At 35.4% G+C, this 16507-nt stretch overlaps 1 protein-coding gene across 1 annotated transcript in view; it reads left to right on the top strand.

Moving 5' to 3' along the window:
* DNAH5 (dynein axonemal heavy chain 5) overlaps nucleotides 1-16507 on the top strand; it is a 115056-nt gene that overhangs the window by 85018 nt on the left and 13531 nt on the right. The window contains exons 59-70 of the mRNA XM_054164273.1: nucleotides 1303-1506; nucleotides 2829-3008; nucleotides 3886-4023; nucleotides 4320-4455; nucleotides 5917-6233; nucleotides 7291-7446; nucleotides 7888-8070; nucleotides 11551-11794; nucleotides 12843-12957; nucleotides 13360-13550; nucleotides 14554-14675; nucleotides 15244-15393. Of these exons, the coding sequence (XP_054020248.1) occupies nucleotides 1303-1506; nucleotides 2829-3008; nucleotides 3886-4023; nucleotides 4320-4455; nucleotides 5917-6233; nucleotides 7291-7446; nucleotides 7888-8070; nucleotides 11551-11794; nucleotides 12843-12957; nucleotides 13360-13550; nucleotides 14554-14675; nucleotides 15244-15393 (2136 nt within the window). The remainder of the gene's footprint in view (nucleotides 1-1302; nucleotides 1507-2828; nucleotides 3009-3885; nucleotides 4024-4319; nucleotides 4456-5916; nucleotides 6234-7290; nucleotides 7447-7887; nucleotides 8071-11550; nucleotides 11795-12842; nucleotides 12958-13359; nucleotides 13551-14553; nucleotides 14676-15243; nucleotides 15394-16507) is intronic.

The following is a 16507-nucleotide window of genomic DNA, read 5'->3' as shown; positions in this document are numbered from 1 at the left end:
TTATAAGAGATAGGTAGGTACATAAAAGCTTTTAAGTATTTTAAAACATACAGTGACATTATTTTTTTTGAGTTTGCATAAGAATTGTCTAAGTTCAATACAACTTAGTGGCACTTTTCTCTGAGTAAAAATGGCATATAAAATGCACATCTAGAAGTAAATGAATAAATTGAAATTAAGTGCAACTGTTTTGCCACATTTTGAATGGTAACATTAAAGTCTGGGCTGAATTTCCTTAAGGTCACTAAGAAATATAGGTTAAGGTTTCCACATGGATACCAGGAAAAAACTCCACTGAATTATCAAGTCACATTGAACCCAATGAGCAACAAAATATTAAAGGGAAACAAAAGGCAGACAGGAGGAAGGTCATCAGGATAATGTGCAATAATTTACAGTGCCTTTCTTGAAGTATAAACACAAGTAATTAAAATCCTCATTAATGAATTCCCAGTGACACCTGTGTAAGGCTAGAAGCAGGGTGTTCTAACACCTCCAACAACTTGGTGGTTGCTGTTTGTCACTGTCATGTACTCCAGATGGTAGAACTGCAAAGCTTCTGATCCAAGTTACATCTGTTGTAGGAGTCGTCTGCCCATCAGCAGTTACCATTTTTCAGCGTCTGTTTCCCCCTTGTACGTTGTGCTGTATGCACTACTGCTCAAATCAGTGCTTCTCTAAAGAGACATCTTCAGTAGGCTTTTCAGACAGTCCTTTCTAATCCATGATGTACGCTAAAGGTACATATTACAGCATTAGATTTGCACCCTAGGCTTACTTGGCCTTACTTAATAGAGGCTAGATTTTCATACATTATTGTATTTTATTTTTTTTCCTCAGGCTTGCTTCTCTAACAGGAACATTCCCAGTAAGATGAATGAGAAGGTGCAATCCTATACGTATTTTAGTCCTTCTTTCTCATTTCCTTAATACACCTTCATTTATCAACTATCAACAGAATGTATTTTCCTTTCTATATTCAATTTCTGGTCATTATGTTTGCAATTCAAAAAATAGGTAAAATTTCAAGATGTTTTGGTTTTGGTGCTTTTAAGTGCTGCTGTGGTGGTGGCTGAGCTGAGGTTTCCTAGTAGGTGCTAGAAAGCTGTAATGAAAATCTGCTTGGAAGGTCCTTCTCACTTCATACTTTTAGAAGTAAAATTATTTTCAGTCAAATATAATATCAACAAGTTGGTTTTTTTTCCTTTTTTTCTGCAATGGATTAATACAGTTGGTGAGCTTGTGCTCTATGTCTTATTTAATAAACAGTATTAGTAATTAACCTTTGTTTTAAATTCCTAGACAATAAAACCTGCAGATATTGCCACTGTGCGCACGTTGGGCCGACCTCCTCACCTCATTATGCGTATCATGGACTGTGTGCTACTGCTCTTCCAACGAAAAGTGAACAATGTGAAAATTGATCAAGAGAAATGCTGTACCATCCCATCATGGCAAGAGTCTTTGAAACTGATGACAGCAGGGAACTTCCTACAGAACCTACAGGTGCTCGTGCAAGCTGCTTTTTGATATGTTTCTAGTTAAAAAAGCAGGAGATGGTGTTAGCTCTGATGTTCATTGGCACACAAATATGCAAGGAGACACAAAATAAATCTGAAATGTTGAGGGCTTAAAAGTAAGTATGTCATAATGAAATAAAACTGGAATCCTTCTGGCAAAGTGAGGTCATAAATCAATTATAGTTTCTCCTAAGACAATAAATTTGCTTTCAGTGAGAAGTGATTCATGGCTGTAAGCATTTGGTTTAAATAGCCATTGCTTATCTCTTTCATTAACCTGATAGGAAACATCTTTTTTTTTCTGTACCTCACTTTTCATTAATTTTTAGTATTACAACTTGTGCAGTGGCTTGCAAAACATAGTTGAGTATTTGGGTTTACAAAATCAGAATTGTTTTAAAAATTGGGGATCTTCAGCTCCATAGCATGTGTCTAGGGAAGTGGGAAGAGTAGCTGGTGAATAAATACTGTCTCTGGTCTACCAGGAAACCACAGATGTCAGGCTTGACCAGCTTTGTATTGTTTATAGTGCCATGGATGCCATTATGTATGTTCACATTGCATTAATTCTGAGGTCTTTAAGATTTCATTGCTTGTGCATAGATAAACCTCTTTGTGCTTCAGGGAACAACTAATCAGTAATGGATTTTCCTTATACCTTGAAAATAATTCTGTAATGAAGACCAAACTTATATAGAGTATTTGACCAGGAAGAAAACAGAGCTTTGCGGGATGAAAAATAGAAGATGTTTGGGGTTTCATGGTTGGGATTTTTTTTTGAGAAAAGAGAGGGTCAAGATGAGTTCTTGAAATTGAAACACATTTCACTGATAAGATAATTTAAGGAGAAGATAGCCATCTTACCCTTTGAAAGAGCTGCCTTGTAGAATGTGTGCTTATGAACTGGAGCTAAGTTTTCCTCTTATTTTTGAAGATTAAATTATGTATTCGGTCCTAAGGAATATGGAATTTAAGCATGATATCAGTGATAATTTGTATCAACAATTAGCTGTGCAGTGGTGGTGGACAGTGCAAGAAAGACTAGTTCATAAATTAAGGCAAACTTTTGCCTTTTGGTCTATTCTATTCTATTCTATTCTATTCTATTCTATTCTATTCTATTCTATTCTATTCTATTCTAATACAGAACATGGGTTGACAAGCTCTCAAAGATGAATGCAACAGAGAACTTCATATTAGCTGTTTGTAGCATTTGTGGTCTTGGTAATGTTCTGTGTATGATGAAATACATATGTTTATAGTTTATATTTATTACACACATTATGTATATTGCACTTTTTTGAAAAGCAATTTCCGAAGGACACAATTAATGAAGAAATGGTAGAACTTCTGAGCCCTTATTTTGAAATGGTGGACTACAACATCGAAACAGCTAGGAGAGTATGTGGGAATGTTGCTGGCCTTTGCTCATGGACCAAAGCTATGGCTGTGTTTTTTTCCATCAACAAAGAAGTATTACCTTTGAAGGTAAGTTTGTTAATCAGTGGGAGGCACACAGAGTACCCTTTGCCTCTTCTTTTCCTGCTTTGTGTGCACTTGAGTATTTCATCTGCAGGGAGCATCAAGTGCCTTATTACAGTTGGTGCCATGCTTTGTAGGAGTTTATTATCTTGAAAATACTAACTCAACGGTAAAAGATATTTAAAATGTGCTACCACTTATGTATTGTCAAAATTATGGAACTGGTGCAGTTTTATGTCTCTTAATTTCCTTCTGAATGGGGTTGAAGCAGCTGTCATCTAGTTTAATTCAATATTCCAATTGCTTTCTCTTAATCAAAAATTAAGTTGGAAAAAATCAAGAGCTGGTTATTCTAATGTTCCAGAATTCAGTTTGTAAAAGAACCATCCAGAGACTCTGTCAAACAGTGTTATTTAGAGAGAAACAGGCCTAAACAGATTTTGAATGGTAAAAATGACAGTCAGAAAGAGCTAGGTCAGGCATGATTTTAACAGAGTAGCTTATATTTATAATAGGAGTGACCAAGAAGGAAAATTTGTATTTATAGCTAGTATCCTTATTTAGGTTGGAGAAATTAAGTAGGTTCTAGTGGCATCAGCCTTTTTTGTAGGCCAGATCAGACTAACTTTGGCATCAGGTGGAGAATAGCTGATATTCCCAGTTGTTTTTCTAATGATTGTTTTCTAATTGATGTTAGACCAACTACTTAACTGCAGCTACCTGCAACAAGTAATTTGTTATACAATTAAAATAAAATGTTTTAATGAATGATGAAATATTTGCTGAGCAGTTTGATTTTGAAATATAGCACAATAAAATGCTGAGAAATGTGGTAGCAAATCTTTGACATGTTGTATGTATGAACACACCTTTCTATTTGTAGGCTAATCTAGCAATCCAGGAAAGTCGCCTAAGCACTGCTATGCTGGATCTGCAGAAAGCTCAAGAAGAACTGAGTGCCAAGCAAGAAGAGTTAGATATTGTGCAGGCAGATTATGAAAGTGCAATGAGAGAAAAACAGGTGAACCCTTCTTTACAGAAAAGCTGCTGCCTTTACTTTAAGGAAAACTTAATGCATTCTCTCAGTTTCACTGTTATTCTTTGGAAAGAATGTTTATGGGCAGAGGATAAGATGGAGATGTTATTTAGATGCTATTTGCTGCTCCTCTTTGCTGCTGGTCTGCTTCCCCTATCCCAAATGATTATCCCAAATGATTCTCCTAATGATGTTGAGCCACATATAACAATTTTCAGTCCCTTACAGTGGGAATCAGACACATGACTAAATTATATGTTTTGTTGTATACTTTTCTCTAGACTTTGCTTGATGATGCTGAGCGTTGCCGTCATAAAATGCAAACTGCCTCAAGTCTTATATGTGGTTTAGCAGGTGAAAAAGAAAGGTGGACAGAACAAAGTAAAGAATTTGCTGTGCAAACCAAGAGGCTAGTGGGTAAGTTTTTTCCATACTTTCAAACTTGGAATTTTGTTAGTCACTTAACTTGTAATAGGTTGTGAAACTGAAAACATTCAGCATTTCAGCCTTTTCCTTTGTAGCTTAATTTGCCTGTTGCTAAAATGAGGGCAGTTGCTATTAGTTCTCTTGCTAAAGCACTGGTAAGTAAAAAATACTGTATGAGATGAAGTTCATATAAAAACACAGCCCAGTACTGCATTCTGTATGGGCTTTTACTTTGTGTGCATAGCATGCACTGCATGCTTGGGACACTGATGTTTTAATTTGGCTGATATTTGTAGGCAGCATTCCAAAGCAAGTGATATGTTTACAAGTGCCAATAAAATGTCAATAGCTCAGAATACATATAGAGGGACTGATATTCAGGCACTGACATTTGTATGTAGAATATTTTTAATTGCACTTACTAATGTTCATGACACTTTTGTTTCTTAGAAAATGTTTGTATTATAAATATACATTTGGAAACTGAAGTACTTTGCAATAAATAATGCATAAATTAAATGTATCTATTTCTTTACTGTGGTCTGAAGTTTTGCTTTGAAATGCTGTTAAAAATGAGATCTTGTTTTATTTAGGTTTTATTTATTAGATATTTATTCATTTGTTTATTTATTAGATCTTGTTTTATTTAGGTTTTATTTTATTTGGTGGTATAATATGCGTACATCTGTTATTAACATCCTCAAATTCCAAATATCTTCCCCACATACTCATTGTGGGGCTTTTATAGATAACTACAAAAAGTGTAAAAGTTACTAGTAGTCAGTATAAATGTGTAGTATGTTCTCCAATTCAGAGGTACAGAAAAAAACCCCACCCAACTAAAAAAACTGACCCCAAAATGATGGTGTCATGAAACTTAGGTAGGCAGTTCTGAAGCTCACCAGAAGATTAAAGCTTGTCACACTTACTAGCTCTGTTACAATATCTGTTACAACTTTTTAGTATTAGTATAACAATTATAATTGCTTTTTTTCTTAATTAAGATTCCTAAATAAGAGGTTTTTCTCCCCAAAGGTATTGTTTTAGCCTCTTCTTGTGATTGTGCAGGGAAATACTGGGATCGGAAGTTTATGCTCGTTTATTCCAATACATCCTGCTTGTGTAGGATCTGGTGTTTGGAATAGGGGGATTGTGTTCATGTTGGGTTGACTGTCTGCCAGGTGTCCACTTCATGATTCCCACAGTTGTAAGGGTAAAGCACATGTAGCATCTCACATGTAGCATTGACTTGTTATTTAGTGAGCCTTTGGAAAAAGGCTGGTTTGTCATCTTTATGGGTCAAAGTGTGGTTTTAATTTATCAGCCAAACCATATAACAGCTAGATAGGGAGGCAGCTTGTTCATAAATAGAATTGACAAAGTTGTTCTTTTTTGTTTGTTTGTTTGTTTGTTTGTTGTTTTGTTTTGTTTTGTTTTGTTTTGTTTTTCAAGGTGATGTACTCTTGGCTACAGCTTTTGTGTCCTATTCTGGTCCTTTTAACCAAGAATTCCGCAACCTGCTATTAAATGACTGGCAAAAGGAAATGAAAAGACGAAAAATCCCCTTCAGTAACAATTTTAACCTCATAGAAATGTTGACTGATGTTCCAACTATCAGTGAATGGAACCTGCATGGATTACCAAATGATGACTTATCGATACAGAATGGAATCATTGTGACTAAAGCATCTCGTTATCCTTTATTAATTGATCCACAGGCGCAGGGTAAAATTTGGATTAAAAATAAAGAAGGCAAAAATGAACTTCAGGTAATAGGAATGCTGATGCTTTCATAATCCATTGGAATGCTTAGCTCATAAAACATTACAGTTCAATGATTCAAATAATATTTAGCAAATGTCATTTGAATAAAATGTCTAGCCTGGATATGAAGGGTATCTCAGATATGTACTGGTAGATTTGAGAATTGGCTAGATATGAAAACATACCTTTGCAGCTAATTTATCTTAAAGAAATATACATTTGGGAAAATAGGGTAATGAAGCATGTTTGTAAAATACTATAAGCATTAGAAAAATACCCTGGATAAGTGATTAATGCAGATTCATATAAATGTTTAAAAACTGAGATTCACTGCATGGCATTTTTATAATCTTTTAGACTTGTTGTCTTAGTACGGACATCACGTGCTAAATATTCTGCAGATATACAAGGCAGCCAGTGTTGCAGCAATCTGCAGTCTGAGGCAAGATAACCAATTCATTTCAAATGGGAAAATAGGCAAAAGAAAGTTGATGCTTTCTACAATTATAATTACACTAATAACCCATATTTTTTAAAAGATATCCCTGAATAGGATAAAAATATGCTCAAATAATCTGAATAGGGTGGCTCTGAGAGAAATATTGGGAAACTACTTTCATATTGATTATCTCAATACAGAACCCTTTGATGATATTTATGGTAAGAAATTGCTTTAACTATGGTGTTATAAACAATACTGGATGTGCTACAACCACATGTTGAAAGTTTGAGTTGGGGATGTTATTTAAGGTAAAATTGAAGTTATTAAAAGGTTCCTCTGGACTTCTGTTCTAGCCACACTTATAGCATATGAAACCTTTAAGTTTGACTGCTTTTGTAGTTGTGAAATAGGAGTTTGCATTCAGTGAAATCTGATATTACTGTACACTGATGCTATGCTTTCTTGTAGACACAATCTTTGTCTTAATCATAGTCTAACCACAGTATAATTGATTTTTGTCATTAATTCAAATAAAATCAAGTAATTTATAAACATAAAATACACAAAAAGCTTGGTAACTGGGCACAATGTAATATATGGGTTCGTGACTGTATTTTTAGATCACTTCCTTGAATCACAAATATTTTAGAAATCACTTAGAAGACAGCCTCTCCTTAGGAAGACCTCTTTTGATAGAAGATGTTGGAGAAGAGCTTGACCCAGCACTTGATAATGTTTTGGAAAGAAACTTCATTAAAACAGGTTCAACCAGCAAGGTAAAAATTAAAGTGAAAAAGAGAGGAGTTAACAAGTAGAAACACTTGTTTCTCCCTATCTCCTCCACCCCCTCACCCTTTTCCCTCAGCAGAATAAATCCTAATAAGTATATGACTATAAAATACTAAATTTGCATTTAAATTTGAGTAATACTAATATGAAAAAGTAGATTGTAAGATCACAAATAGTTAATACATTTAACCTTATCCCTGTGCATATGAAAAATTAAACATTTTGAAATAATTCATGGATGAGTCATTTAAAGTGTTCTATAGCTATTCTCAACACATTCTTTGCATCATACAATTTGAAGCAGGATTTTTTACCCTTTGGAAAATGTAACCCTTGTTTCTGTATATAGAATCTGAAAGTGTGTGTACTGGTTCTTGATATCTCAACACTTCTTTTTAATAAGCTTCTTTTTTAATACTTTTCTTAAGGTGAAGGTTGGTGATAAAGAAGTAGATGTTATGAATGGCTTCAGACTTTACATTACTACAAAACTGCCAAATCCAGGTTACTCTCCTGAAATTAGTGCTCAAACCTCCATCATTGACTTTACCGTGACCATGAAAGGTCTTGAAAATCAACTCTTAGGCAGAGTCATTCTCACAGAGAAAGAGGTAAAAGAATTAATTGTATCTTTTCCCTAGCTATACAACTTAGGTTTACCTGTATAAGGTTTTGTTTTCATTTTCCTTTATTACTTTCTATTTCCATGTGGCAGGGTGTTATGAATTTATGAAATTTATGATGGAAAATATGAATATTAATAAAATATTAATATTTTATATGAATAGGAAGATTAGCCAAAAATTTATCAAATAGGTTCAGTGTACATCTGGGATATATATTTGCAATGGGAATGTACAGTGTTTAGAAAATAGAACAATTTTAACAATTTTAAGCAAAACAGAAAAAAAAATGGAAAAGAGAATCCCCAGTGCAATATGGTGCTTGACCACAGGGCAAGACTTGACAAGAACTGTAAATGCAAAGGAGGCAATGAATTACTCACACATGAGTTCCACCCAAGTAGGGGCAGTGCTGCTGCTGTATGTTAGCTGTTGAAGCTTTTGGGGCACTCTCATGTGTCTGACATGGCTGGTTGCCCTGGGATGACACGCGGTCTCGATGGCTGGTGTGGCTTCAGCAGGGTGGTGGGCGTTATGATGTGTTTCCACAAAGGGTTCTTCTGTCTTGGGTAAACTGAGGCATGGCACGAATTCCGGTTGCAAGGCTATTGAGGCTGGGCTTCTGAGCTTCATAGCTTCTTGGGCTCGCAGTATGTAGGGCTTGTGGCTTCTATCCAATTTGCATGATGTGAGCTAAGCATAAGAAGGTCAAAGGATAGCAGGTATAAATTTAATTCTATTGTATTTATTGGAATAATTGGGTTTGAGAGATTTGATATATATATCAGAATGTAGTATAACTTGTACTGTTTTAATATGATGGGTTTGATACACGGGCTGTCATGTATTCTGACAAAAACCTTGTTTATTTAGTGTTATAGAAATAGATATGTCAGGTCAGTAGAAAGATAATATACAAGAAATATTTATTGCTTTTTGAATTTTCATATTTCACAATTTGTGGTGGCAAAAGACTCAAGTCTCATAAGGAACAGTTGATGCAAATTCTTGCACTTGTGAATCATTTTGTGACAGCATGATATAAGCTATGTAGCAGCTTTTATATTTTATGAATATTAAGAAGATCCAGCATTCTTTGTTACAGCCTGTAAAATTACATCAGCTTGTGTATGTTAATTACTCTATGACAATGCTCCTAAATCTTTTCTACCCGGTGGTGATGATATATACCTTTTGTACAGTGACAAGGGAAGAACCAAATTCTGATAGTGAAATGAAGATAATTTGTTTTTTTCAAGATAATGGGACTTTCTTTACAAGAATGCTTGAAATACTTAGAAATGTTAGCAGAATAAAGGAGTGAGAAGGCCACAAGTTTAGAATGTTGCAAAAAAAAAAATTAATTCAAAATATTTAACAGTGCTGTAAATCTGTATCAACGAAGTCTGCTCAAATGGGGGAAATAAAACTTTGCCTTAAGCCTTGCATTAGAGGGTAGAAGGGCTCCAACAGAGGGTCCTTGACCGACTGGACAGATGGGCAGAGTCCAACAAGATGACATTTAACAAATCCAAGTGCTGGGTGGTGCAATTTGGCCACAGTAACCCCATACAGAGCTACAGGCTGGGGTCAGAGTGGCTGGAGAGCTGCCAAACAAAAAGGGACCTGGGGGTGCTGATTGACAGCCAGCTGAACATGAGCCAGCAGTGTGCCCAGGTGGCCAAGAAGGCCAATGACATTCTGGCATGCATCAGGAATAGTGTGGCCAGCAGGAGCAGGGAGGTCATTGTGCCCCTGTACTCTGCACTGGTTAGGCCACACCTTGAGTACTGTGTCCAGTTCTGGGCCCCTCAATTTAAGAAGGACATCGAGACACTTGAACGTGTCCAGAGGAGGGCAACAAGGCTGGGGAGAGGCCTCAAGCACAAGCCCTATGAGGAGAGGCTGAGGAAGCTGGGATTGTTTAGCCTAGAGAGGAGGAGGCTCTGGGGAGACCTTATTGCTGTCTACAACTACCTGAAGGGTGGTTGTAGCCAGGAGGGAGTTGGTCTCTTCTCCCAGGCAACCAGCACCAGAACAAGAGGACACAGTCTCAAGCTGCACCAGGGGAAGTTTAGGCTTGAGGTGAGGAGAAAGTTCTTCACTGAGAGTCGTTCACCATTGGAATGTGCTGCCCAGGGAAGTGGTGGAGTCACCATCCCTGGAGGTGTTCAAGAGGACGTGGATGTGGCACTTGGTGCCATGGTTTAGTCATGAGGTCTGTGGTGACAGATGGGACTTGATGATCTTTGAGGTCTCTCCCAACCTTGGTGATTCTGTGATTCTGTAAGGTCTTGGCTTCATATTGCCCTTAGTGCTGTATGAGAGATCCTCTATTCCTTACTGTTGTCCCTGTTTCTTTAGAATAGTAGTAGCCTGTGTGCAGTGCTGAAGTGGACTTGGCAAAGGTGGAGTAAACACACAGCTTCCAACTTTGGAGAAACATTGCTAAAACTACCCATCACTCCTTTGTAAACAGAGGACTATTTCCATAGACATAGATAATATTTCTACCAACTGGCTCACTTATTGGTGATTTATAAGATTCATATTATTTTTATCTTCTGAAAGAATTTTAACCCTTTCTCTCTATATATCTATTTATTTTACTTCATTTTATTGAAACATTTTGTATTGTTTCAATGAAATATTTTTATCTTGAAAAGATTTGTTTGCAATCAGTTTTTAAGAGTAGCGTAAGAATGAACTGAAAGGCCTTTTTCTCTCTTAAAAACATATTTTTCTAGATATTCTAAACAGGGTTTGCTGTTGTGATTTTGTTTGTGTGTTTTTCTTTTTTAAATACAAAGCTGTTAATCAACAGGTATCCACAGGTGACCACTAGAAAGCAAAGTATATATACCATCTAGTTTGTATTAATTAATCAACTAAATAGCAAAACAAATAAATTTGGATTCTACATGTTTGAGGTTTTTTTCTTAATCAGTGAAGCCTTTTAGTGAGAGACTGAAGTTATCTCTGTTTGATGGAGTATTTTTAGATGCACTTCTTGAACTATTTGAGGTTTGATTCAATGGTTAAGCATGCTCATTGTTACTGAGACTATTTTTCTCAATATGCTGATTGGAAAACAGGTCATAAGTAATGATGGCATTAGATAAAGTCAGATAAAATCCTGTGCCTGGAAAGATGATTGCACTTTGAAACAAAAGGAGAAGAAAAAGCAATTACTATTCTGAAATTCTAATTGCATTAGAGTGTGACGTGAGCATGATCCATAGTATTTGCTTAAATGATTTGTTAATGCATGCCTATGTAAGCAGGATCAGAAATCTGGCAGTAGACCTGCTGTCAGAAATACAACTGGAATTCTTTCCCCAAATTAATGCAGTTACTCTTGACTTGTATTGTTTTAGTAGGATCAGTATGTTTAAAACTGATTATCTTGGTTTAGTTTGATTTTTGATTACTCTTCTGTTTTCCAAATATTACCATATATTCTAACAGGAACTGGAGAGAGAAAGAACAAATCTTATTGAAGATGTGGCTATGAATAAAAGGAGGATTAAAGACTTAGAGGACAACCTTTTGTTCCGACTTACAAGCACTAAGGGTTCTCTAGCAGATGATGAGAGTCTAACAAATGTACTGAGTAACACTAAGAAGGCTGCTGAGGAGGTAACACAGAAACTGAAAACTTCTGCAGAAACGGAAGTACAGATCAACTCAGCCTGTGAAGAGTACAGACCTGGTGAGTGGAGGTAGTGATGAAGGACAAATGACTAGAGTGTTTGGTTAAAACAGTAATACTTAGAGAAGTGATAGAATGAGATCAGGAAGACCATGATAGGTTAGAAGGTTCTGTGTTTTCCTGTCAATAAAATGTATCTAGGAAATACTATTTTGAGCTCTGGTGGTGAAAACAGTTAATGTTACACTTCATGTGAAATTTATAAAATGGAATGATCTGTTCTCTCTCTAGACTTCCCAGTACTCCGTACAGATGTACCTGTCCATCTAGTCTACTACTTAAGAAAATTGTTTGGTTGTTCTTTTTTACCTATTAAACTGACACTTTTTATGGACTATCAGTGAAACTAGACAGTGTATCTGGGTAGCTGTATGTTTGAATCCAACATGCTGACATTCTTTTAGGGGGTTGGTATAAACACAAATGATTTTTGTATCTGTTTAGATGAATGATTTGTTTATCCTGTCATAGATCCTTAGGTTACTGTAGTCAGTACATTTCATCAGTCTTTCAGCTTTTAACTGACAGGTGAAAAAACCTAACAACTGTGAAATTAAGTCTTACACCTGGATTTTAGGAAATTTGTAAAATGGCACAGTTAGTGTACCAGAAATCATTGCAGATTTTGTAAAAGCTTTGTGTTGAAAACTAAATGACTGCTGAAATAAGTTAAATCAGTGGATAAGTCAAATCAATATGGTTAATTTGGCTTTTATATGACTCCTGTAAAGGTCTGTGAAGATAAATTTGTTCAGATAGTCAAGGAGTACTTCAAATCATCTTACCTTTTATATGTTCTAGAGACGGTGAACATTGCAGTATGCCACCCAGATGTTTTCCAAATATGTTCATATTTGCAAGCCTAGCTTTACTTAGGATGCATTAATTACAGAAAAGGGGGGTTTTGCTGATGTATAAATGAAGATTAATGTTTTAATTAGTTAGAATTAATGAGTTAGAATTAAACTCACTCTGCTTGCTGTAGGGAGTTAAAATTTTCTGCTCTGCATTTCTACTGTTGAACACAGTCTTTCCTCCCGTCCTTCAGTTGCAGCTCGAGGTAGCATCTTATACTTCCTCATTACTGAGATGAGCATGGTCAATGTGATGTACCAAACTTCACTTCGTCAGTTTTTGGGGCTTTTTGACCGCTCTGTAGCCAGGTAATTTAGCTAACAACAAGCATAATTTGTATTTAACCAGTCCTGGAGGTGATTGTTGTACAGTAAAGATTTGTTGTAAAGAAAGAAAACAGAAAGAACAGTGTTGCCCGTAACTTTAAATACCCTTAAGCCTTTACCAAGGCAATGAGCACTCACATGTACTTAGAGTCCTTAAAAATGAAGCATTAGGTAATTAATACCTATTGCACTGTGTTGATTTTCAGTTATGCAGAAAGGCTTGATAAGAAAGGATTTTTTTGCTGCTCCTTCAATCTGCAAGTTGCTGCTAGCTAGCTGTCTGATGGTCCGTTTGCGATTTGTGATTTTTTCCTGTTTTGAGAATTCTGAACTATGGCTTTTTGTCTTTCACATAGTGTTCCCTGTAATAATTTCTTCCAACAGAGCTACCAAGAGCCCTGTGACTAGCAAGAGGATTACTAATATTATTGAATATATGACATACGAAGTCTTCAAATATACCAGTCGAGGACTCTATGAGGAACACAAATTTCTTTTCACCTTATTACTTACATTGAAGATTGATATACAAAGAAACAGAGTGGAACATGAAGAATTTCTGACACTTATTAAAGGTTGGAACTACAGAACAGTTTTAAGTAGAGTGTGTATTATTGTAGGAAATTTTTTGAGCTGCAGTTTTATCTCCTAGCCAACCCAATGGTTGGCTTTGCACATGACAAGGCAGTCAGTCAAAAGAATACATGCTTATCAGTCTGGCCTGGTGATAGACAAGGTTGTATAGTAGTTCTCATTTATAGCAGCACACTGAATATAGATAAACATACCCTTGAGCATCAAGAGAATTTAAAAGAAAAATTAGGTATTCTTTCAGGTGATATTTATATCTGCCACTCAGATAACATCAGATATGTGTTTAACCTAGATAATTTATAAATATACTAAACATCTTTTAGTTGATTTGGTAATTGTGGGAGGATGAATAAGCAGATAGGAACAAAAAGCAATGTTAATGGTTTAAAAGACTCAGACTCTTAGCTGAATGTGACATAACTTTAGTCTTAGCTGTATGCAAGCACTGTGCATTTTCACTTGAAAGCTTGGAATAATTTTGTATTATCTTCCCAACACACTTGGTTTTCTAGGCAGCATTTATTTATGGATTATAAGTGTTACATTTTCTGTGTTGAATCTTCAGAATATATTTTCCTGACAAGTATTTATTTCCAGGTACATTGCACAAAGAAATATCAAATCTTTAAAAGAGCTGGTTAGCAAAAATAAGCATAATGTACACAGTGAAAAAAATAATTCAGACAAACTATCAACTCTTCTTCACCAAAGATGGTGTGAATTTGTAAAGTAGAGAAACCTTGAACTCTCATGACTGAAAGTCTGGATTCTTGTGGCTTTTTTCCTCTCCACCCTTTTTTTTTTTTTTCAGTCTACCTCAGAAATTTCTTTCTGACTGTCCTTAGTTATTAAGCAGTCATTCTGCAAACTGAGATGCCTCAGTCATGTGAATATAGTCTTGCAATGTGTAGTGTGATTTTTTTTTTTTTGTCTTTTGCATGTCTCCAACAGTTCTAGTTTTAGCTAATCCTGAATTTCTTCCAGGTGGTGCTTCCCTAGACCTTAAAGCCTGTCCTCCTAAACCAGCTAAATGGATTCTGGATATGACTTGGTTGAACTTGGTGGAGCTCAGTAAGCTTAAACAATTTTCAGATATTCTTAATCAAGTAAGTAAGAGCTTTTTAAAATTAATGTCATTTGACATTTGACAGTGGTTGCCTGGTAGTGGTCAAGGCATATGGGAAACTAGCTTGTTTTATAGAACAGAATGAAACTACCAGCAGATGGCCACAGTTGTGGCCCCAGCTGCTTAGTAGCAAAGGAAAATTTCACACCCTGTATAATTATACTTTCAGATTGGGATACAACTGGGATATGTACCTAGTGTTCTGAGAGATATGTATGAACCTATCTCTGTTCTGACCTAGCAATGCCATTTTATCATTAATGGAAAACACTGAGCAGTAGCTCATTTTTTTCAGAGTATGAATAAAAGCATTGCTGCATTCTACAATTTTTTGTACTTAAAATTTGAAAACTTATCTGCTTTGTGGTGTTGTTGGGGTTTTTTGGTTGTTTGTTTGCTTGCTTTTAAGTAGAATTACTAAATCTGTGTACTAACATTGCTAAAACAAATGCCTGTGTGTGGATTATGTGTCTCTGACCCTCGTTAAAAGTTTGTGACCCAGTGGCAGTCAGAATGTGAAATTTACTCCTTCGATTGTATAAATGCAGATTTCCAGAACAGAGAAACAGTGGAAAATTTGGTTTGATAGTGAGAATCCTGAAGAAGAACTGGTTCCTAGTGGCTATAGTCAATCCCTGGACTGCTTCAGACATCTTCTTCTTATCAGATCTTGGTGCCCTGACAGGACCATAGCTCAGGTACATTTATATAGCAAATATAGTCTATTTAGGTGTCATTGGAATAGTTACAGAATTGCAGTTTGGTACTTTTTCAGTTTAGCTTTAAACTTCTTTTCAGGCAATTTATGCATTTGTTACAAGGGCAGTGTTGACAAAATTATTCCAATACATTGAATAGTATTAGCCAACAATTTTACTAAGGCGATAGTATTTTATTTGGAAACATGTATTTATCCACTTCTTTATCAATTCAGGAGGTATTTTTGCCTTCACTGGTATTACTACTTGGAATTATAAAAGTGTTCTTATGTTAGGCTGAAGTAAAATATTTTCATGATTTTTATCTCAGTTGGGTAAGAGAAAACAAAAACGATTGGAAACAATGAAGCAAATAAATGAAAACTAGGGAATCATTTCTTGTATGGAAGAATTAGACCTACATTGCAAAAAAATCTATATCAAGGTCTGTTTAAAGCCGTCTATTTAGAAAATAGAGAAATGTAAAACTAAAGTTTATTAAATGGTTAGACTTTTTATTTTTTAAAAACATCAGTTTCTAGGATCCTATTTTTAATCTTGATTTTTTCCAGTAAAAAAAGTAAAACTTATGCAATTGCTGCTAGTTTCAGTGCAACACTTGGCAGTTTACTGAAGTCGGAATGCATCACTAAAAACGATGCTGTATAAGTCTTTCACATGTGCATTACATGCCTGAAACCAATCATGCAAAAATAGTTCCTTAGTTCTTTTAATGGAGGCAAGATACATTTTCAATTTACTATGTTTTAATGAAAACTGACAGTTTATCAACTGCTAAATGCTGAATATCTTTTTCTCTCTGAGAAGTAACACAGTGCTATTAATGGGAATATTGTTCTAAAACAAAGGCAATGCAATAAGAAAGAATATGATAAAAATAATCTCAGACTATTTGAAAGACCCCTTTCTATTTCTTAGTGAAAAGGAATAATAATACAACAACTTTCAAAGTGAATAAGGAATAAGAGAGTTGATCTTCACCTGTTCCTCTGGATCTTCTACTTTGTAATAGTAATTTTCATCAGTAATTTATTTTTCAAACATGAAGGTGGGAAAGAGCCAAAACCTTTGAAGCATATATTCCATACTTCTC

This window comes from Dryobates pubescens, chromosome 9, assembly GCF_014839835.1.
Source record: "Dryobates pubescens isolate bDryPub1 chromosome 9, bDryPub1.pri, whole genome shotgun sequence".
In the NCBI taxonomy this organism is placed as follows: domain Eukaryota; kingdom Metazoa; phylum Chordata; class Aves; order Piciformes; family Picidae; genus Dryobates; species Dryobates pubescens.
This window is presented reverse-complemented; position numbering and strand designations above follow the sequence as displayed.